The following is a 24910-nucleotide window of genomic DNA, read 5'->3' as shown; positions in this document are numbered from 1 at the left end:
ATTAACTTAGTCTGTTGCTACTAAGACCTACATTGTACCCTGCGATTGAGTTAGCTGTGTAATTTAATTTGGCGTCAAATTAGGTTAAAAGTACAAGTTTCTGATCAGAGCTCAAAACTTTCTATTGAGTTTTGGTCAAAAAAAATAACAACAATCTGTCATATTGTGCATTTCTCCCCTGATTCATTTTCCCATGACCCGATTATAGCTTTTTTATTGTGGCCCCAACATGGTATAACTATTAACATTTGCAGAAAGTCACTCCTTGTCAGCCTCTGTCATGGGAAAGCTGTAACATTTTTTGCTTTTCACATCTGCACAACAGTAAAGCTTCTGTTTCTTTCCTAATATCCCCTTAGAAATAATCACCTGCATTCTTATGATCTCATTAGAAAGGCCATGCTTCCAGCTCCTTTATGGGAAACATAAACCCTGCTACATTGCAGTTCATCCAAATTTCCACTGTTCTTCAGAGCAGATCCAACCAAATTGGTCCACATTCAAAAACCTCCCAGTCGAACCCCCTATCTACTCCTTGGACTTATACGCTTGGACAAAATCCATCCAGCTCATTGAATGGCACGCATATACATTGATGTGGGAATACACAGTCAGAAGCACACAGAGGATTTCATAGATAAAGACTGGGACAGAGGCACCAGTGTTCTCAGGAGTGGGTCCCCCCTTCACGGGGGCCCTATTTCATCTCCCACCACCTGCAAAACTTATCAGCTCAGGCAGCACTCGCCTCCCTCAAGCAGGGTCTCGTGCAGCCACTCAGCTTCATCTGCTACCCTCGAACGCACAGAACTGGACTTGATTTATCTCGTCATTGAATATAAAGAAGCTCAGACCTGACGGGGACAGTACAGTTTAAAACAAAATGCCACAATGTGAATCTTCTGGTTGAACAAATGCTGAATTGTGGTTTTGCATACTTGAATTGTCAGTTGGTAATAACCGCTACAGCTGATTACTCCTGGCTTGCATGCAGGGTAGAACGAAGCGGGCGAGATATGAGGTGCAGCAAGAAATGTGAGCGACACATGATTGACTGGCTGCAAAGTCTGGGTCTTAAGCTGCTTATCAGTAGGAGGGAGAGAGTCAATTGCAACGCCATCACTTTTTAACAAACTTGTGAGAACACCAGCATATTAAAAGAGATATTTAAATGGAGGGGTTGTGCAGGATGAATACGTAGTTAACTTCCTGCAAATGAAAACATTTTAGTCATTTACATAGGAACACATCTTTTGTCCTAAAGTCTCCCCGGCTGCATCTAGATTTCAAATGAGTGATTTATTCCAAAACCTTAAATCACTTCAGTTCTAAGCAAGAAGCGTCATGTATTTTTTGTGGTTGTGTTGGCTACGTTGACTAAGCCAACTGACTTCTAAAAAAAACTTATCTTTAAGCTTCATATCACCTGAAAACCATCTGTATCTGGGCACCATCCAAATCTTTTCTGTATGCTTTGTGTTTTCTTGTGTTTGCATGTCCATCGTGTCAGTTGACATAGAAACTTGCAAAAACAGATCTTAGATATGTAATCAACTCATACACATTCACACAAGCTGAAATCCTAGAATTTTACCTTTTTGTCATCTCAGTTCATACAATTGCATTTCTTAGTAAGAAAGAGGCAGACCGTTACTCCATAGGCACATATAGTGTCATACTATCAGTCGAGAGTTTCAAATATCTGGTTGTTCTCAAAATAAACAAACCTCAATGTTCTCGTTTTGTTAGAAATGTCAGTATCTGTGAAACAATCTTTCATAGTCATAGGGTTTATACTGATAAAAATGAGTGCCATCTGATAAAAAATATGCTATATGCAATGTTGTATTTACTTTAACCATATAGTATAATGCAAAAGTTTTCATGCCCCTAATCATTGTACACATTATGTAAAGGTAACATCAAACTTCAGTGCATATTACTGGGGTTTTGTGTGAATTACTAACACAAAGCAGTGCTTATTGCGTAGCGGTTTTCCACATTTGTTTCACAAATGAAAATCAGAAAACCATGCATTTGTATTCTTCTGCCATTTTTCAGTACTTACCTTTTAAAAGAATTACACTTTTTTAGGTTATGTTTCTGTTACATCTGGACATTTGTGTGCATTTATTTTTCCAAAATTGCTCAGGAAATGTCTTGTTGTCGATTCTCAGTTCGATTTTGCAATTTTGATCTAAACTTTTCCAGCTCTGAGTAGGGTTGATTTATCAAACCTGATATTGTCTTCATAATATTAAACAATAAAAAGTCATTGGATGTTAACCAAAAAGATAAATTATTTTCTCATTTGTTCAGATGTAAACTATTTATTAAAATGTGAAACAGCTTAAGACAGCTCTACAGTGTTTGTTTTCATACCATTTGTTTACTTTTTTTTTTTTCCAAATGACCAAAGAACCACTAGTTGATATGCAGCCTTGCTCCACACTTGGTTGAATGTTAAACTGATTATCCACACTGGGTATATGTTATGATTAAATTAGCTGTACCCAGAGCACTTCCTATCTTTTATCCAGCAAGAGGCCAAATTCCCTTTGGTGATTAAAGCGGTCAAGCCAGAATGAGTCTGATTCTGCAGTTAGTTTTTAGAGACACAGAAGGAGAGGGAGAAAATTCCTCCCCCCCCGGCTCCTCGGTTGATGTCCTCTCAGTCACAGCTGTCCGTAGCGTCGCTTTACCCCTCCCTCAGAACTCCTCTGTTGCCCCAGCAAATGTTGTCAAGGGAAACTAGCCGACATCTGAGCCGACGGCTGGATTGGCTTACACCTACTCTGGCCTATGAGTTAATGAAGTGCACACACTGCTGGAGATTACTGGCTAACGCAAAAAGCACAGCAACAGACATACCAGTCCGGTAAGAAGCACTTGGTGTTTTAATTAATAAATATTAACAAATTGTTTATGGCCTGATGTTTGCAACAGTTGCTTTGTTTAATACACGCACATATTTTGAGAACAAAACATTGTTGATTTCAACAGCACCCCCTGGTGGGGAGGGAAGAGGCAGATCTTTCTAAACAGCTACTTTTTTGGTAGAGATAGCTCAACAGATAAAACAATATTGTGGATTTATTAGATTACAAATAGCTTTTATTGATCATTTTTTGCTGATGGATGGAGATCTGGTTGCCCTCTGAATGTCTAAAGCAAAAGTTGCACAGCTCATCTCTTTCCTCCTCTCTGCTTTTTTACTTTGCTGGCTGAACAATGCGGGAGGAAGACTGAGTGGGAGGACAGTAAATGATTTCCAAAAGCACAACTTGCGACGTTACACTTGTCTAATGTATTATTGACTTCTACAAGGAATATGGAACATCTCTTGATGACAGACTGCACATATAGAGTTTTAATAACATTGTCTGTTCAGTAAGGACGTAAACTTTGCACTACATTGAAAGATTTACACCTGTCAACTTCTCAGGTGGAGCTTCACTAGGAGGCAGTAATCAGAAAAAAAAATCAATTACTGCTGCCAATAGCCTCATTTAACACTTGGTATTTCTTCTGCACCCATTTTTTTTTTTTTTTGTCTTTAAGTAGCCCACATCCTCCTTTGGAGCTGCTTTGGTATACTAGTCACTCATTACTCCCATATGCTGATGCTCAAGTAAACACACACCATGTGTCTGTGGCTCATCTTTTGGCCCTGTGCCTTCCTGTTAATGCGGGTATGTCAGGGCAGAAAGTCTGGAAAGTCTTGTGTATGTGATTACACACTCACACTGATAAAGCACACACAGTATCTTAACTTGAATAATAGCTGCACTGACAGTATGTCCCACAGAGATTTGTTTGTAAGTTTTAGATTTGGATGTTTTTGTGATCTTAGTTGAAGGGATGGTTCAGAATTTCTGAAGTGAAATTACAATAAATGGTTATAACAGGTAGTAGTCTATTTGCAGTAGGTCATTCTATCTGTGCTTTCATGTTGTATGAATCCAGATTACTTGGGTTTGAAGACTCAAGTCTAAAGCAGACTTCCACCATCTTTAACAACCCCAACCTCAAAAAGTTCATAGTATCTCTAAACCATTGCAATATTTGCATTCGGTGCTTATTTACAGAGAAGCCAATGATCATTTACACATCAGATTGACATTGAAGGCAGTATGCCACAGGATCATCCTGTGTCAAATATGTTTTGAAGTGGTGAGTAAATAAAGCAATTCTGGTCAAAGAAACGTAACACAGTATATTAAAAAAACAAAAACAAAGTTATAATAGAAGTTTGAAAGAGTGCTAATTTACCAACATGTTTTTCCTGCAGACAATGACGTAATGACATTATAATCTTAGTGTGTGTTTCACAAAAGAAGGTTATCAATAGCACAACGTCATCCTAGAAATAATCATCTACTTCTCTGTAAATAACCACCCAGTGCAAAAAGCACAATGGCAGAAGTCTGCTTTGATCTTGGCCTCTCTCTGTCCAGCGAGCGCTTCAACCCCAGGCTCGACCACACATCAGATTTTACCTGCTTATAACTTTTTTACATAATCTCATTTCAAAAATTCTAATCTATCCTTTTAAAATAGTTTTGAACAGGGAGATATTTATGGCAGCATATAGATGTTTAACTAATTTGTGACTCAGCAGATCACCTAAGCATAGACAAAATAAATTAAGACATAATCATAAAACAATATTTCCGAATTATGTGAGTTCCATAAAGAAAAATTACCTGAAAGATATCACTAAACACAAAAAGGCCATTTCCAGACTTGTTGACTTAAAACTGATGTCATATATATGAATCTGGGCATCATTTATTTATTTGAAAGATGATTTCTAATCAAAAACTTGTTGGATTGTTTTGTTGCTATAGGGATTTAAGGAGTGTAATAGTAGGAAAAATCTTCTTAATTGTTATATAAAATATGTATTTTCCCCTTTAAACAAGCAGATGTATACAAAGGTCAAAACTCAATGTGTGAAATGTGTATATGTCTGAGAATATTTGTTTCATACCTTGTGCTTTAAAAAGGAAAGCCGATATCTTGATCAGAAGAAAGATACTTCCATCAGTAGATTTTTAAGGTATGAAGGTGTTGAGTGACTTTGAAATATGCGACAGAGCAGCATTGCCTTATGAAGCTGCATCTTTGGAAATATGTTGGTCATGTATGTAATGCAAGCTCATTTATTCTCACAGGCTACTTCTACCATTAAGTGCTCTTTCTGGTAGCTTCAATGTGCAGACAGTTTGGTCAGAGGAAAGTGCATGTAAACAAATGAAGATCATAGAATAAGATCTCATAAGAAGAGGACTAAAAGAGAATATTCATAAAAGTTGGAAAATCTATTCAAAGTTGTATACAACTATACATTGAGGATTAAATTATTAATCTAACTTAACGTTGTTTTTACATTTGTTTTGCAACTCTTTCCATGTAAAATTTTATGTGAAATTTCTTGAAACTCTATAATTGTAAGTAGAGTTCCACAAAACACTGGCTTGACTGAATGATCAAATAATTCAATAGTTCACATTAAATCTAACAACCCAACTAACTCAGCATGTCAAAATGTGACTGATAACACCCAATACATGTATCAGCATTAGCAATGAATTCATTCAGGTCTTGAAGGAACCTGAATCTTGCTTCGTGTTCCCTCATTTTGGGATTCATATGGCCAAAATGAATGGTCAGGCAATGCCAAAATGTGGAGACATTTCTCTCTTTTATGCTTTTTTAAAATCTTGGTTCCATCCAACTGCTGTGGAAGAATAAACAAGATCTGGACCACAGTAAAGTGGTGTGCTTTTTCTCCAAATCTAGTTTTCTGGTGCTTGGAAATCGATGTGTTTTGTGTGTTTGGAAACTATAAATCCCTCCATACCTTAGTGATTTACACAAGAAAAAAAATATAAGGCAGAAAAAAAACAATAAGTGAAGCAAACCAAAAAGAATATAATAATGATAAGATTCATTATTTTTATATGTTAATATTGATTATTGCAATTCCTTACTTTGTGTTTGTGATACAGCTCCTTGTGAGGTTATCCCATCTCTGATTACTTACACATAATAAATGCTGTAATTATAGCAGAGAACCATTATTGGTTTCATGGCTTCAGGATATTGCCATGTGAGCCCTGCTTTTTTTGCACACAACAGATCTTTGTATCCAACTGCATAGTTATGGGACAGTAATAGCAGGGGAGAGTGGGTGTGTGCACACTGAAGCATTCCTCCATAAATAAGTGACAGACAGAAAGTCACTGCAAACAGAAGGACTGCCCTGCTGTTCATTGAGCAAGTACCCCATGTTGTATTTCAATTGAGAGGGCCATCATTTACTCAAGGGTGGCAGCTGGGCAGAAGAGAATCACATTCTTGAGCCACTACAGTTTGACATAATTCACTTTCAGGACTCTTGTGACACCCTAAAAGGAGGATGTCTTTTCATCCCTTTGTGGTCTGGAATGCTGACAGCGAAAAGTGCAGCCACGCAGGTAGCCGGGACATAAGGTTATAATTGTTGGTTTGGGGGAACTGCTTTGATTATAGGTTTGGTTTTGGAAAGACTGACCTGTTGGTTTGGGATGAAGTATTTGTCATTGTCATGTCTGAGGAATTTTGACACATAGACATGAGCACTGCTTTCAAATCATAGAATTTTTTCGAGAATAACTTAACTGTAAGATGTAACTCCAAAATAACTCTTTCATTGTAATAACATTCATTTTTCAAATCCTCGGATCACAAATGAGACCATACACAATTCTGAAATACATTTCTGTCAGTGCTGTCATTAGAAATACCTCATGTACTTATTTGAAAACATGCTAATTTAATTCAGCCATTGTCAATCATAACATTTTTAGGAAAACTGCCTGTCAGCAAAAATTAACAACATATACACTGGTTATTTAGACGCTAAAAGCAACCAATTTTTTTCAGACAAACCCTGTATTGGGAGGGAGTCTACATTGTGAAGTCTGGATGTTGCATTTATTTTCGCAACACCCAGATGACCAGATATTGCATTTTTATACAATTAGTTTGCCGGGGCTCCATTTATCTGATTTACAGACTGTGAAATGTATTTTAGGTCAGTTTTATGCAAATCACGAAGGCCATAATATACTCCCTACAACCAGAGCAAGATTTAGATGAATAAGGTTTTGTAAGCACTGTGTTAAAGCTTATAGCCGGGAACATAGTTTCATATTATCCCATCTCCAAGAGTCATAGTGGGGGAGAAATTTGTCATAAGTTTTTCTACAGATAATGAATGCTAGAGAGTACATTGAACCTCATCAGCATTGCATCTGCTCTGCAGTACGACCAAATGACACTACCCCCCTGTGGCCTGCTAATTCTCAGCCAGTTGTGAGCAAGTGCCCAAGCATGTGGGTGGATGAAAGAGGCAAGCTCGTCCTCATGTGGTTGACATTACAGGTCAGCTGCTGCATTGAGTTCTTTTCACTCATTCACCCCAGAAGTTTTTATTACACAAGCCACAAACAGGCTCATTGATCCTGTCACGTTTTGTTGATAAAACTACATTACTTTGTTCCTTCTACTGGTACATTCAGAGTGGGTCACCTTACATCAGCAGCTGCAGGGAAACCAATTTGCAAACAGATGCAGACCTTTTCTGTTAAGACAAATAAAATGTAGATAACAGTTTATTTCAAATGAAGACAGTATTGCTTACTGAACTGGCATGTGTCTTTTTCTGCCCCATACATCAAATGAGTTGATTAAATAATAACCGATTGCATATGCTGAGGGCAGTTTGCGATGTGTTCAAAAGTAGGTTGTGACACTTTCAGATGTGTTCTAGCATCTGGTGGGCCCCCCACAATATAGACAGAAAACTTAATGAGATACAGCTTGAAGACAGAATCCTGATCAAGAACAGATTGCAAGCAAACACGTGAGAGTTTATGTGTGTCAGTCAATCTGACACCTGTTAGGCTCTCGTACATGATAGTTTCTGCTCTGTATCTATTGTTTCTTTTTTTTCCATTTTGCATTCAGTCTATGATCAGCAGTAAGCAGCAGTAGAGCCTTTAGCCGGAGGGGTGAGGGTCTGGTCGCTCTGTGTCCTGGAATGCAGTTGACTTTCTAAATCCCCACTAGTCTATCCTGGGGCAGAGGGGCAGGGCCTATCTCAGGCCCCCTGTTTCCACGTGAGTTGCATTTGGAATCTGTATGCCTGCCGAGAGTTGGTCCTCCCAGCGTGGACTACTTCTTTTTTTTTTTCAAAGGTTGATTTTGTAGAGCAATGGAGAAAGGAATTGCTGATGAACCTAAAGATTGCTCACTTAGGGAAGGTAATGAACTTTTTGATATGCCTCCCACAAACTATTTCACATCTTTCACAGTATTAGAGTGTTTTCTTTCTACTGAGTGTAATTTTGTTAGCAGTGGGGAAACTGTTTTGGGAGTTAAAAATAGTATTGGCGTACATAAGACATGCTGTGACATGAGTAGGGTGGAGGTTTGGGTGGATGACGCAAGACTGCTTACTTTTTTTCCTTTTTTTTTTCTTTCAAAATTATACCTGCTTTTGTGAAAAAAATAAATAAATATTAGAGGTGAAAACAAAGCAAAGAGTACAAACAAAAATATGAAAGCTGCGGTCCTCTGGATAGAGTCTGAGTCTGCCAGTGCTTAGATAAGTCCTCTGGATTTTATTTGTGTGTCGTGAGAATATGTCACATCTCATCTCAAAGGCTTCTTCAGTTCTAGCGTACTTCAGTTATTAGTAGGTGTGTAGATCCTGCAGCTGTTAAACCAATAGCAAGGTTATCTCAGTCTCAGTCTCAAAGTTTCTGAGAGGGTAAGATTAGAAAAGAATAAAGTCTTTCCCAGAGTTGTGGTACACTGTGTGCTTTTAAGCTTTTACAGGAAAAAAGTGTGGCAACTCTCTGGAAATTATTCATTCAACTGTTCATGGGCTGAACTCTGCAAGAGGTGCTTTATTTTACCCTCTAAAAGGTACAGATTGTGCCTGCCTATAAAACAAGAACGCAGATAATTTCAAAGTACTGCATTTCTACCTTCTCAAACATTTTCCAAGGCACTGTGACATCTTTCCAGTTCCATATCGATTCTAATATGTGAAAATAAACTTACATTTTTTGACAAATTAGTCTGGTAGTTTGAAGACTTGATTTTATTCCAGCTTCCTTTACACAACTTGTTAAAGTATCCTCAAGCAAGATACCAAACTCCTGATCTGCAATTAAGTGCATCTCTCTGTGAACGTGTCTTTTTTGTGGAGGAGCAATTGAACAAGTCTACATAAACACAGTTCACTAACTATTTCAGCCAGAACCAGATCCTATGAAATATTACCTTGGCTACAGCGATGTGCACTACCTGTTTTAAAATTCTACAAAACCGTTGTTTATCCTGGATTTCTGGGTTCAAACTTTGACAGGAGACATTACAAATTAGGATTCTACCTGCAGGTGGGATTGATTAAAATCGTAATTGTTCAGAGTTTTGAGTCCTTGTCCCTCTGTCTCCCTTTGCTGTCTCAGAACAAACCAAAAGCAACCTGAAGGTGACCTCCCCAGAGGACAGTGAACATGTAAGCCGCAGGCAAGCATCTCCAAATGGGACAGCTTCTACAAGGGGGGATGCCAAAGGCAACCGCACTGTCCCTCGAAGGCACACATTAGGTGGGGCCCGCAGCTCCAAAGAGATCCTGGCCATGCAGCCATCAGATATGGACAAGAAGAGGGAGGCCTTCCTCGAGCACCTGAAGCAGAAATACCCCCATCATGCCTCAGCAATCATGGGTCACCAGGAGAGGCTGAGAGAGCAGGTCAGTGGGTTTAAAAAGGTTTATATTAACTCCAGCAGAAACAGGAGTTAATTTATGTAACGTATATAATTTAAGTAAACAATGCTTTGGAATTTTCTTTAAGCAGAAACAGGTATTTGCACTGACTGGCAAAAGTAGGCACACTTCCTGAACATTTTCATATTTTGTCATGTGACAACAGTCCATTTTAATCTACTTTATTCAGATTCTATGCATAATTAAGAAGAAGGAAAATGATACACTAGCTTTGGACAAATAAATGCTAAAACTTTTGCTAGTTCTTCAATGTTAAAAGCCTTGAATTCTTTAAAGATCACTTGACTCTGGCTATATGTTTGTCTCCTATCCTCCTCTAAGGTTAAATATAAATATAGCTTGGAGTTTGAAGATAAGACCATATGAATGCATTTATGAGACACAGTAAGATTTAACAATGGGGTAACTGTGTCTCTTTGAAAATACAAAGTAACTCAGAAGTTGTTTGCAATATGTGGAAGATTGTAACTGTTTCTTAGTTATTTTTTGCATGTATTAGTCAGTGCACAGCTGTTTAAGACAATGGTGAAGTCGACATCTGAAGTTGCTAAATTGTGTGATACATTAAGCTTTGAGTAGGGTTAGTGGCCATTAGAGCCTCTTACAGGTTTGGTGCCCATATGTGCCTTAGCTGTGGTTACGTTAAGCCCTATCTTTTGTTGGCAAATAGATCTGGAACAGCTGCAGTGAAACCAGACATTAGCCATAATGCCTGATGTGACCTAAGCTAAAGAAAACCCCACTTGATCGTTTTGTTCCCACCAACCTTTAAAAATAGGGGAAGCATGGAAGAAATTATTTACATCCTGAAATGCAAAACATACAATAACCTAATATTTGCAATAAAAATGAAAAACAAGCAAACAAAAAAAAAAACATTCAGATGGAGAAATGGACCACAGGTTTAGCTGAATCTTTTAGATAAAACTGTATTTTATTTTTAATACAGTTATGTCTGAGGGAGAAGATGAATTTTGAATCCACAATCCACCATACATGTTGTTAAAATGCCATTATATTTTAAAGACTTTCATGGACTCTATCAAGTTTCCTCTTTGGAAGAGAAATTCTTCCAGTCCCTCACTGGACATTTGCTATGACATGTTTTCTCATCATGCTTCATGGTTAACCTATCTGTGATGTTTGTTGTCAAAAAAGTTCGTATTTAGCCTGCTCTGATCACAGGAGATGCTATTCTACATTTTTGTGATGGTAGGACTCATGGGGTTCTATTTTGGCATGTCTACTAAGCAAAGGATTGACATATTAATGGCATCTAATGGTCTTTATGGAGACTTGTAGCCTTAAGATGCCACTGTATGCTGTTGCTCTCCCAGTGGAGTTTGAAGATTTTTATACCTTCTTCTTGGTCTTCACGCAGACTGATGACAAGCTGAGTTCCTCATTTCTTTTCAGTGTCGTCACATTTATGCATCAGGGAAACTGAGAGAAGTAAATGTTTCCAAATGTTCTAAATGCTTAATTTGTGTTTAGTTTTAAATGGTTTGTTATGAATGCTATTTTGCTTCTGGTGATTTTATTAAAAATAAAGAAACATATATGTTTTTTTTGTTGTTGTTTTGTTTTGTTTTTCCTACTACTAAATAAATGCATTGAAATTTTTGTGGCATTATTATGTTACAGCCAAGAAAGTTGCATTTATTTTAAAGGTGTTTACTCATCTTTTCTGGGACATTTAAGAAACATGTCCATGTCTGAATTTGTGAAAATAACAGCTGTGTTCAAGGCTTTTGTTTAGTTTTAAATCATGCTGATTTATTTTCTTTGTAGACTGGAATGAATCTCAAAACTATTTCCTTCCTCCTTTTTGCTGCAGGTAATATTCGAGGTGCATCCAATAAATCTGCCTGTCATGGTTCCCTCCCACATCTGTAGTGAAAGAGTGTTATGAAGTATAGCAGAAAACATGCAAATGACAACAGTTCAAAATGGCCTTACATGCCCCTTCTTTAATCACCATATTTGACTTCTCTTCAGCTTCAGGCACAGTGATAGAGAATATATATTTCTCAGTGTTGTTTCTGAGTTTTTAGAGGTTATAAAGTTGTGCAGTGTCTTTCAACACTCTAATGCGTCTGGGCTATAATCAAGGTGAACATTTCACCTCACCTGGTTATTCTCTGTTTGCTTTTGGTCAGGGGACACCAAAAGGATGAGCAAACAGAAGGTTTGTAGCCAAAACAATTCAGGTAATGGTAAGATAGGCACTGAGTCATGGAGTAGCTCCAGGCAAGGGTGCAAAGCATTGTAAAAGAGGGGTTTTGTCAGGCAGCCTTCACATGCACAGTGAAACTTTCTTCCACATCAACATCATAGACTCAGGCATATGCAAATCTACAGCCAGTGAAGATAATAGGACATCAACAGCCCATTTGTCTACATCTATCTGAATCTAGTCAGAGTTTTTCCCTCATCCAAATATAGATAAATATACAAATCGTGTGGTTTAGTGAATTAAAAATAAAGGGAGGAAAACACTCCGAGTCGGAAGGAGTCAGACAGGTAGGATCAGCTCCGGACCGGGGTGGAGTCAGGGTTGCCATAGGGACTCGTGATGTCACAGCTGAAGGGCTCAGTTTTCGTGTAGGTGCTTGTAGGAGAGAACTGGCTCAGTGCGAGAGGAGCAGGAGAGCTCTGCTTGAACGGGCTATGGACCTAAAGGTGGTTTGGAGGGATATGGTTCTCTGCACGTGAAGTCCGGCTCGGATTAAACTGGAAAGGAACTTTCGGAAATCATTTGAGCCAGCAGGAGTACATGCGCGCGGATCAGACGCAGTAAAGGTAGAGTACATCGAGATTTGCGATGTCTTTCCAGTCAGCAAGTGCAGCTGAAGTCGTTTAAGTTGCTACTGTGTTGAAACTTTGAGCTGGAAGAGATCACACCGACTCGTGTTTTTGTCGGGGTTTTCTAACACACTTGTTTGTTTTTTCCTCCAAGCGCACCATGCTGTCACAGTTTGCGCATAAGTTTTACTTGCGGAAAAAAAAAATTCCAACTGCTGTTTGACTTAATTAATAATTTGTTTGACAGACCCATTGAGGTCGAAAATGATCAGAACGATGCTTCCACCTGGAACTTTGTGGTATAATTGCAAAATAAGTCACATTATGATTGCGCGTTTTGGGGGCTACAATGAGGCTACGTGTTGCATCTTGCATGAAAATAATTGGGATGACATAGTAATGACGGGTAGTTGCTTGAAATATTGACTGATGTGTACTTGTTTGTTTATATACATATAGCCTACACACACATCAGGGGCGCTCCCAGAAAGTTTTCAAATGGGTTACCTGTTGAGGGCCCCAAACAGTCTTTGAATGGCAAAACAAATAAACCCCAATGCCATGCATTATTAAAAATGGGATATTCTATAAAAATAAATAAATGGGAAATGACCTGTACTTGTGTAGCCCTTTATCAAGTCCAGAGCAACCCCAAAGCGCTTCACAGTACATTCAAGCAAATGGTGGCAAGTTGCACAGTGAAACAGTTTGGTTCAGACCCAAACTGCAGATGTATCACCAATCTGCACCAATTCCATGGTCCTGTTCACAAATGAGGGAAAAATAAAGCAGGAGATTGATAGGCTGGTGGTTTTGTGTATGGTAATAATTAACACCCCCAAAATTTTCTTTTTTGTTGTGTATTAGCTGTTGCTGCTCAACTTGTTTGCCTTTGTAATTTTGGCATTTTTAGACATTGCATTGAATCAAGTGTGAGACATTTTTATAGATGAAGACTGATGCTAGATGGGTTGTCTGTAACATGTTCAGAATTGTTTAATTTGTTGTGGCTCTCATGGTCTATCATTATCTCAATTTTACAAGACCAGATGCTTGCTGCCTGCTTACAGGAAGCCCCAAGCTCCTTTCTTTTATTTTGTATCTAAATATTCTTCGGGTCATTCCAAGTACATGGATCATTGAGGATGTAGCCCAGTATCTTCAGAAGTGGTCATTTCTGTAATATTACTTTAAGTTAAAATAGTGTAGAAAATATATATATTTTTTTTGTTGCTTTTAAAGTTCATCAACACAGAGATTAGAGGCACAGCTAAAACTGATTGCAAGTTTGTTATTCAGATTGGTGAGATGGAGCTTGCTGGTGATTACTTTGAATTTATTACAGGATATTGCCATAAGGCAGACAAATACAAGTATTAATATTTGACAAGTGAATTCAGGGTTCATGAATAGAGGAAACCATGATTGTAAATTGTGCTTGGCATAATCTTATTGGCACTTTCAAGAGGAACGCAATCAGTAACTGCTAACAGATGCAGGAGAAAATGAAAACAAAGTACTAACAAAGAGTTTATTACAGCATTTGTCATCTTGCATCCTGGGGAGGTGTTATTCAGCTTCAAGACAAAACAAGCAGAAAACAAGCCTCACAGTAGCACTGCTGTGTGAGCAATAGAGTGGAGGATTTGTTGCCTTTCCCACACAAGTGCAAAGATGCCGGCCATACAGGAAAAGCTGCATTGGTGGCAGTGCACGCTTCAGAGGTGAGAATGAAATGTCTGCTTGGTTTTGAGTTACATAGGTGGAAGTTTTATCAAGGTCAGCCGGAGGTTGGAAAGATAATATCATGGGAGCCAGAAAAGTTGATGACCCTTGTATTTTCTGAATGGCTGCCCTAACACTGACTCAAATGAAGAGACTGATGAGATACTATTTTTCTACTTCTGTGATCCTTAAAGCCACAACAAAAGCAAATAGTTTAATCTCTTCCACTCCTCATATCCCCCCTCCTCCTCCAAACACCTGGAAACCTCCCAATGGGAGATGAGATAACTTACCACTGGCCCAGACTGCCTCACATCCTCTTCAGCTTTCTGCCTCTGCCCAGGGGCAATGACTGCGACCAAATGAGCTGCTTGACCGATCACAAATACACACACAGACACAAAATCCAAATTCCTTCCTGTGGCTGTGTCAGTTTCTGTGTGTGTGATGAGCTGTGAACAGGTTTTTGAACAGAATGGAGCAGATATTTTGGAGCATCTAAGTGCCTTTGTGTTCAACAGGCAGAAACTGACCAAAGGTAAATTAAATTCACCTTTAAGCATAATTAGCAGTCTCCTTTAATCATTCTGAAGAATGCAGACCATTACTCATACCAATTTTGAATTTTGGAACTTCACTAAAATGTCCACAGGATAGGTGTGATTTGAAGTCCTATGGCAGATGACTGAAAGATACCTGAAAAGGCACCATGAAAATCAGTCAATTTTGTCCAGCGGTTGGATTTTCTGTGCATCTTTGATACAAAAAGCCACAAACAATATTGTTTTTGTAGATACCGCTATTCCACCAGTTGCTGCATTTCTCTTCACAGTGAATTTTAAAGGAATTGTTTTTTGTTTATCTTTGCATGATGGCGAGATAAAAAAAATTTTGAATCAATTTTCCAGGTTTTTCATAATTGCACAAACTATGTAAGCTTAAGTAAGAAAATATTTTTCTGACTTATAAAACCCTCATTTGCCTGACTTGATAGTTATGTCTCTGTATCTTTCCAATTTTTTGTTTCACATTGTATTAATGCCCCAGAAAAACAGGAAGTTAAACTTACTCAAAAATCCTTGACACTCTTAACATATCAAAAGTGAAGTTTACTTAAAGCATACTCTTTAATTAAACTGGTTTTATAGAAATTGTTGGGGGCACAAATTACAATAGTAGGCCTTTTGATAATTTCAGTTACTGTAGTCATTTATTTTTAAGGTGAAAATCACTCCAATTAAAGTGATTTTCCAAATTGCTGCATTAAGATTTTTTATTTCTTGTGCAAAGAGAGGTTGACTGATTTAAGGTCTTTTCACATATTTGCTAGTGGTACCAAGAGTGCGGAAGGCTTTCTTCAATATTTCTTGTTTTCGAGTTCACAAAGCTTCATGGTTCTATCCAAACATTTGCTAGATTGTTTATGTTAGAAGATGAAAGCATTAAATCTGAATTATGTCACTTTAGAGATCAATAAATCAATGTCACTGGAATATCACTTGAAATATATTTTTTTTATTTTTCTGTTGTTCATTTGAATTAAGATGAACATAAAAACTGCATTCAGTGTTATAAATTAAAATTTTTATTTTTGCTGACAAGGGCATTTCCACAGTTTTTTTATGTTAACTTTTCCTCCAATGTTAGATCTGCAGTGTTACATAATATTTTTTCAGTCTGCTTTGCTGAATGAACACTTTGAAACTGATAAAGATCTGACTGATGGTCAAAAGCAGCTGCCTTTTCTTATAATGTTGCTTTATATAACATATTGTAATAATTTTGCTGTTGTTTTATTGAGATCAGAGCTGTTGTATTTCAAGGAAACTTTTGCTTACTTACCACCTTGTGTGCTTTGTCTTCTGCATGTGCATTTTTCTGAAGATGTTTAATGTGTCATAATCTGTGGTTCAAGTGGATTTCTTCCACATAGTTTGCCTAAGACTGGGTTGAAGCAATACTCCAGACCATTTTGGGGTAGCTTTCCTTTTTCTATACCTTCAGATTAAACGTTTAATAAATGTCCAGGCCCATTTGGAACATGGTGTCAAGTTCTTTTAAATGCCGCAGTTATGCTTTGGTTTAGGTTTAGAAGGTGAAACTTAGACACCTTTATAGGTAAGTTGAGTACATTTTATGTGGAATAACAGCTAGATTTAGTGTAGTAGCCAGTAAAAAAATACTTGCTGGTCTTTTTGTCATTTTATTGTCTTGAACCACTGTAGTCTTGGACATGTGCTGTGGGAAAATAGATTACAACAAAGCAACATTTCTTGACCTTTTTTCACCTAAAAATTTGTAGTGATTTTCCTTAAAATAATCTATTAATAGTTAAATAATGTAGAACAGATTTTGATTCATTAGCTATTAATCTATGAAGCAGGAAAATATAAAGCCTTTAATGGGTACGTAAATGGTAAACAGTTCCCTTAAAGTGCCTATGCTTGTAGAGACTATAGACAATCTGCATCTCCTGAGATGCAGATAGAGTATATCTCCATCTGAAAAGAGGATCATAAATTCAATGCACCACTGAAAAAAAGACCTCACCTTACCACATTTTTTTAGCAGCTTAATCCATGTTTAAATATAATAAAAACGTTGAAAATGGGAGTTTTGAAAGTAAAGACAGTGTTTAAAGCCTCCACCTGAGTCTTTTTTAAGCAACATTTGGCCAGCCTCCCGCATTCTTTTCTCTGTGGGTTCCTGGCTCTGCTACACTCTTGCCTCACAGATTCAAGGTCAACAAGATAATGCTGACTCAAAGTGCAGCGTCCTGCAAGAGATTGGAACATGATTAAAGAAAAGTTGAACTGAACTGGGATTAGTCTTAGGATGGAATCACTTCTGGTTTTAAATGAATACTAAACCCAAGATAACTGGATAATACTAATATCCAGTGCTGCTTCAGTATCCCTGAAGCAGCAGAATAGCTCATTTTTAATATAAAAAGCGGAACTTTTAAAATCCTAGAAATGGTTTTATGTTATTCTGTTGCTTGTTACATTGTGCCTTGAATGCAGTAAGTTGATTAAAGATAACTTTAAATAGATTTTATTTTTAGTTTATTTATTTATTATTTTTACAATACATTCCTAAAATGTTTGGATTGCATTTTGATGTCAAACCTCTGAGTCCTAAATCTTTTTTAGGGTGTGCTGCTTGGTTTACAAATGTCATGTAAAGTACAATGACACATGTTTGGAACCAAACATCACATTTCAAATCAGCAGGGGCTTTTCTTGCTGCTGCTTTTACGTAAAATGACAATCCGACAGAAACAGGACGCAGAAAAATGGAGATGTCCATTTGATGACTGGATCATTAACCAGGCTGTTTTGTTGGGGAATAGGGTTTGTTTTTAGGGGTGCGGCACCCCAACTGAGAGGACAAGTGGCGCCGAAACTGGGTTTAATCCCAGTGCCGTTGGAGGGGTGGGGAGTTTTAAGCTGCTCTGACAGAAGGCCCTGATGGACCTGCCACTGACCAATGCTGATAATGAAGCAAGCCAGACAGAATTTTACACGCTGTCTCAAATGCAACGCCAGTGCACTAATCAGACCAGCTAATCAGGTCTGAGCTCTTCTCTGTGCCCAGTTCTGCAGCAAAAACAGAGTTGTATTTCCACTGGCTTAAGTTAACAACAGCAGTCTGACTTAGTGCTGCTCTACCCCTAAAAGGCATGCAAAGGTGATGAGGATCCTAACAAGTCTGGATCATCTTGACAGGCAAAGGCAGTGACATTTTTAACCTTGTGCCCTTATGCTCTTTTGGAGCACCATGATTGCCATTTGTCAACATAGGAGCCTTACTGGCTGGTTATTTAACATATTTCTTCAGCTTGATTGCCCCCTTTTACAAAACCTACTGTTTAAACTACGCCAACGCAAAGAAGGCAAAGAGGCAATTACATTACTTAGCAAAATGTTGTTTTAATTTATGATGATTCTCACTAATGCTTTTTGAATTGAAGAGTATTAATGGAATCACTCTGGAGTAAAGATGGCTTGCATTAATTATTTTTGAATTATGGTTATGGTTCTGGCCATGTTATTAAATAAATTTTCCTCATTCTGTTCAGGTTAATCTTTTACATCTACTCTGTGATATATCCCAAAGATCTTTCCTCCCCTGAACATCCCAATTTCCCATACAGTTCAATTATCATCTGTGTGTTATATGCATTTTGGCTAGCTGCTTAAGTAATGTTCATCTGTAGATGTTATAAAGCACTAAAGCAAAAATAAACTTGCCAAAAATGTTTTAGTATGTTTAAGAAGCGCAAAAACAATAAAATAAATGACTCTTTCAGTGCTGTGACATAATCTCTCATAAACATTTTAGAAAAACAATCATTAATCTCAGTATATTAAATCCAATGTGAAGACATAAAGTAACTGTTTTGAAGTCACAATTCTTGCTACTCCAACCAATTTATACAACACTTTTTAAGGAAACCATTTTTGTGATTTATTTTTAACACTAAGTTAAAAGCAAAATGTAGGGATTTTTAAGAATGTACCAAAAACTCATGCTTCCCTAGAGTATAAACACAATGTGACATGAGACCTACTTCTATTGGTCTTATGTCTCAATCGAAACACAAAATGTTTCCCATTTTATGTTTCCCTTCAGAATGGAAAACACAAAAGAATATGCCATTCACACAAGGCAGATATTCATAGGCCAGAAATTAGGTACTCCCCTGAAGCTTCCCATATCTGTTGATGGAGCAATAATTAACAACCTCTAAAACAACTGGAACTGTGACAAACAAGGCTGGATGACAACCAAGCAGTAAAAATTAGAGAAAATCTCCTAAGTTCAAGACAACTGCAGCAACAGACTAGCTTCTAGTAAGCTTTACCAACTTACTTTTAAAGCGTAAAAGTAAGTTGGTAACTCTTCTTGCCAACTCTTCTTGGTGGCAAGAAGAGTTGTGGGCACTGTATTTGAATATATAGGTTGGATTTTCCCCCTTTACCTCTAATCTATACCTTTGGCATGCAAGTCTATTCTACATCTGGACCCATTCCTTTGTGTCAAAGGAATGAGCCTCACTTCAAAAGACGATTCGGAGATGAAGGAGTACCGGGATGATTTCACAGCTCTGAGCATCTGGCTCAAACCTATTTTGATCCTCTGTATTTTATATCCCGCTGGCTCACTCTTGGTGAAGATAAAGGGATGGGTTGGCAGCACAGCAGCTGAATTATTTAAAGTCAAATAAGCTGCATTCATGAGATATTTGAAATACATTTTCCAACTAATACAATGAGTGCACAGATTTGTCTTGCACTAAGCAAGATGACATGGATAATAGGAAGCACCTGTAATTTGTAGCAGCAAAGTTTTTCTTGGCATTTGGAGCTAATTGGTTTGATAGATGTGGAGTGTGTGGCACAGTTCTCTTAAGGTTTTTGCCTCAACTGGGGTTTCATGCTTTACATAAGCAAGCTTGTCACATTTTCTACTAATTGATCATGTATTTTGTTTAGACTGCAATTTAAAAAGTGCAATGTTGCTAACACATTAAAGCATAAGTCCAGAGTTTTAATGGCTTCTACTGTTAATTGACTGGAACAAAGGTGGATGATTGGGAATACATTTTTGGACGAGTCAGCAAAAATATGAGAAAAATGCAGTAATATTGAGTGCTAGGTGCTTGTCTGTGATTCTTTTTAAAACCCTTGGCTAATTATTAAGTATCTGCTCATGCAAGCAGAAAGGAGACATAATAAATATGTGGCACAAAGACAGTCTTCAGGAAGTTGCTAATTGCTTTCAAGAATTCCTGACATGTAGATAACAGGTTTCCCATAGAAAATAATAAAAAAAAAAACGAAAACATTGTTTGTATCAGTTATTTAAAAACACCCATGTGTCACTTTATCAGGTGCACATTGTTAGTACTAAGATGGACACCTATTTGGTGGCATAGATTCAACAATGTTTCTGAAACATTCCTTAGTAATTTTGGTCCAAATCAACCTTGATAATATCACACAGTTCCTGTAGATTTGTCTGCTTAATGTCCAGGAGGTGAATTCACCTTTCCACCACCTCTCAAAGGGTGCTCTTAAGAGATTGAGATCCAATGACCGTGGAGGACGTTGAAATACAGCAAACTCATCCTTTTCTTCCTGGATAAAACCCATCAGAGGATGGGTACACTGCTGACATTAAGAGATAGACAGGATCAGAAGTAATACTAAAATAAATTGGAGCTCATTGATCCAATGTGCAGAAAGAAAATATTCCCCGCATTGTTACACTACCGGCACCAGTCTGACGCGCCTGAATCCCTGAATGTTGTTGACACCAAATTCTCATGCAACACTACAGTTTTTGTATTGAACTCACCCAGTGTCGGCTTCTGCTGGCATAGCCACTTACAACTGTAAAACAGTGGAAACCCTGACTTCTTTTAAATCGCAATTAAAAACACACCTGTTTAGAACTGTTTTTGAAATGTAATATGTAACAATGTATTGTCTATTATATGTTGCATGATTTTGTGTTCTTGTGTTTATGATGTAAAGCACTTTGAAATCCCTTGCTGAAATGTGCTATACAAATAAAATTTGATTGATTGATTGATTGATTACTTCAAGGTTCAATTTGATGTACAGTCTGATGTGGCGCTCCTCATAACATGGCAGTAACAAAGGATTATTTCATCAATGTTTCCGTCCCTGCTGTCTTGAACCAGTCTTCATTAGATAGTTCACTGCACTGAATTGGCATTTGCATTAACAAGCATTTAAAAAGTTGTACCTAAAGTAGCTAGCATATGTTTCACTTCTTTTACGAACTTTAAGTTTTCTTTACAGCATGAATAATTTTCATTTTACAGGAGAAAAATAAGCTCTGTTTCTCTTTGTAAAAACAGCCATAACTCGTGCAAAGACCGGTTTTCTGACTAGTGGTGGCAAATGTGTCCACTTTTTTTTTTTTTTTATCCATGAAGGATTTATTTCCACATGTGAGCAAATTGAGGATATATTGCGCAGTTCTGGGCTGTCCTCAGTGTTCAGTCTCACGGTCGACATCAAGGAGCAAGTTGGGACAAATCAAGCCGTAAGCAAATAGTTTGCATGTGTTTGTTTGGCAAGAAGGATAGTAGGTAGGTGAGAAGAGGACTGAATATGTGCAAATTACTACATGCAGTAAGGGATCTTTCAGTCTTGGTGTAAGTCTGGACCTGTTATCTTTTATAACTGCCTGTCTTTAGTGCAAGGCTTAAGAAACTTTTTGAAAAGCAAATAATTTTGATAATGACTTAGTAGAATTTACTCAAAAACAAGATGAGCCTTTCAAGAAAAGAATATAGCTTACTCAATTTTTTGTTGCCTGGTTAGTTATCAAACATTGGCCACAAAAACTTAAAAACTTTTCTGGAAAAAGTAGAAATACCATTTGTTACATGGGGGGAAAAAACTAAGGTCAGAGAGATAAAAGTTTCCTGCTAAACAATCTCAACGTGATCATGTGACTATGTCTGCCATCAAAATCCTGGTTTATGACTATTTAGTTGAAATGCTGGCAACGTATGATTTCCAGCTGTGCCAGGAATGGCACAACTGGCAGAAGTCTAACTGCACCTGAAGCTGCTGTTCCACCATTAAGTTGCTTCCCCAACTGCAGGACTTGTGTTAGATAGTCACCCCTGTCGTTTTGTCAACCATGTCAACCCACTCGTTTACCAAATATCAAACAGACCATCTGTTTGTCATTTTAGCCCCATGAGTTTGAAGCCAAGATTAGCTTCAGATTTACATCAACACTAAAACCCATGTTGTAGCGTTAGAGCAGTTTGGTTTTTATTAAATACAAGTGTCTGTTTCAAAGTGTCTTATTCGTGAAGTTTAGGTTTGCTTCAGGTGTCCAGAATTTAACCCCTGAACCTTCTAGAAAGCAAGAAATATTCAAACATATTCAATAAGTCCCTACCGCTCCATAACTTGGGCTGAATAGTCATAGTGGAATTTTAAAGGCTCACATAAAAACAATGGCTTTTCCCCTGCTGTCTTCCTACTGTGGATTGTGTGTTTGCTTGCAATGTGCTTCTGGATTGTTAGGGACGTGGTAGATGGTTGTAGCCGTGGGGGGCGGTGTCTGCATCCGTTATGGAGTGGAGTAGAGAGGAAAGGGAGCAGGACAGGGGCCAGTTGTGGAGAGCAAATGCTGCGACGATAACACAGGAAGAGACTGTTTCTCTCTCAGAGCGGGGAGTTTAATCTCACATGGAACTCACTGGTGGACTGTTGAAACTTGGCAAAAATGGTAAATAGTACATTTTTTAGCTCTGTACTGGGTTTTGTGCTTCATTTATTATTCAAGATTGAATATTATGTTGACTATTTATTAATAGGCACAGATCAAATAATAACAGAACTAGTGTGCAATGCATTTGTTGCTTTACATGTTTTTTTTCTCACTGCTCATTTTACAAGGTGTCTAAAAATATTTGTCATGCTTCCTTTATCTTATCATCTCATGTAATGTCCTGTGCTGTAGCTACGATCCTAATTTGCATGAGATTATTTTGCTATCCTACTACTCAATTTGATATTTAATTAATGCATAGTTGTTATTACTGTTTTGCATATTTAATTTTGAGAGGGTCTCTTAATATTTACTGGGTTTTCAGCCACTGTTCTTCCTCTCCATTGTAAACTTTGATTGTTACTACTATAACACACCAATTAACAAACAAGCCCATCTGTGAAAGGTCATGAGAGGTTTGTAGCAAAAGGATTAGAGGAGGAATGCATCAGTGGAGGGAGCGGATAGAGGCTGGTGTTTGCAGTGAATGGGAATGGATGACTGAGGCAGTTTGATATAATGTCTTTTAGAGTATAGAAAACAAAGGCTGATCATCAGCCCACAGACAGAGTACAGACCAGTTGTGTAGAGCTTTCTGTAGACTTATGCGCTTGATTTTCAATTAACTCCCGCTTTGCTAAACACTGTCTCTGCGGCACACATAAACACATTTATCCTAAGGACATGAGGGCAGATTGGCTTGAACTTTTTCTCTTTTCACATCAATTTTCCAGGCTTTGCTCTTTCATTGAAATAATGTGTTGTAATAAAAAAAAAAAGTAAAGGTACAGTATTTCTAAAGCCACATTGTTCTGTCTGTGAGTTTGCTGTTGAGCTCACACATCTTCTCCCCAGAGCTCCAGCCAAATTAGCATCTTAAGTGAAAAGTCGTGCTCCCAACATCAGTGTTTGCATTTTTAAAGCCATAACAACCTCCTTGTCTATCCTCTGTTGGCTTTCTTTCCCCCATGTAGAATGAGTGAATAAAACATGTTTCTCTGGTTACCTTGTGTGTATTTGCTCTGGTTGTGCACATAGTAGATGTTGTGTGAATACATTCTATTGTATTCAGATAAACACCTCCACGGGTGACCTTTGTTTGGCTGATTTAGTAGTACCATAAAAAAGTATTTGTACCCCTTGAAACTTCTTTTTGTTTTGTCACATGCCAACATCACTTTTCTGTTTGAAGTAGTATGTAATAAACGAGTAAAAACAAGACTTAGAATTTTAAGGTGAGCAGAAAATTGTGCATTGTTTATAAAACTTTTGCAAGCAAAACCTTAAAATTGCTGTATGCATTTTCTATTGACACCTTTTAACTATGATAATCTTTGGCAAGTTCCTAAATGTCTAATTTATTCTTAGCATAAAAACTCTAAGGAGTTTCCTGGAAAGGACATGAGACGTTTACCTGAGAACATTTGTTAAGTTATGAAACAATATCCCAAGCTTTGAACATTTTTAGGGTATTTTACTAGGCATTAAATCTAGTAGGAGGCCCTACTAGGGCCCTACTAGGTTTACTCTGGAGGAGTGTCAGAGATCAGAGATTCACAGCTCAGGTGTTGTGAAAATGCCAGTTTCTAGAAGCTTGGACATTCCCTTCAAATATTCTACTTATAAAAAACTCATTTACAATGTCCTTCCATTTGACAATAATGTAGAAATCTTATTTGTCTAAAACAAAGTCTATAAAAAATGCTTTGTTTTTGTCGTTAAATGTGACAACAACAAAAAAAACCTGTGGTGTTACATTTACTAGAGATATGTTGCAGCTAACAGGTCAAAAAGGGTTTATGCAAAAATGTTAGGCAAATGTCCACTCCTTACAGTATGTCCACGCCATACATAAACCCCATAAAAAAGGGGTTTATGTAAGAGAAAGTCATTTTAACTTGAGATATATACTGTAGATTATATAAGAACGTAGGGACCAATCAGCTGGCATTATGTGGACTGGCTGCAGGAGGTGTGCATAACGGCAACCTTTGAGGCCATGTCTATACTTAAATCTCCATGAGTGACACAGCAGGCTCCTGCTGGGATCCGCTATTATTCTCAACAATCATAATTTACTTTAATCTTTCCAGCTCTGCTCTGCGTGGCAGCCTGTCCATTAGGAGCCAAGACGACGCTGGGATGACATAATTTAATCTACATCGCTTTAAGAAATCATAAAACATAGCCACTTTGCTTTTA

The 24910-nt window shown here is 37.7% G+C and overlaps 1 protein-coding gene across 17 annotated transcripts in view; it reads left to right on the top strand.

The window, feature by feature from the left end:
- The window catches only part of si:ch211-285f17.1 (sickle tail protein homolog), a 113784-nt gene that overhangs the window by 51187 nt on the left and 37687 nt on the right, over positions 1-24910 (top strand). For 14 of the 17 annotated variants that reach the window (XM_055037657.1, XM_055037655.1, XM_055037654.1 and 11 more), the window contains exon 2: positions 9528-9814. In XM_055037657.1, the coding sequence (XP_054893632.1) occupies positions 9528-9814 (287 nt within the window). Of the gene's footprint in view, positions 1-8219; positions 8313-9527; positions 9815-12138; positions 12653-21565; positions 22667-24910 lie in introns of those variants that run through there. The other 3 variants (XM_055037658.1, XM_055037661.1, XM_055037659.1) reach the window with 3 other exon arrangements.

The sequence above is a fragment of the Poeciliopsis prolifica genome, unplaced genomic scaffold, assembly GCF_027474105.1.
Source record: "Poeciliopsis prolifica strain line A6 unplaced genomic scaffold, Auburn_PproV2 SCAFFOLD012, whole genome shotgun sequence".
Classification (NCBI taxonomy): domain Eukaryota; kingdom Metazoa; phylum Chordata; class Actinopteri; order Cyprinodontiformes; family Poeciliidae; genus Poeciliopsis; species Poeciliopsis prolifica.
This window is presented reverse-complemented; position numbering and strand designations above follow the sequence as displayed.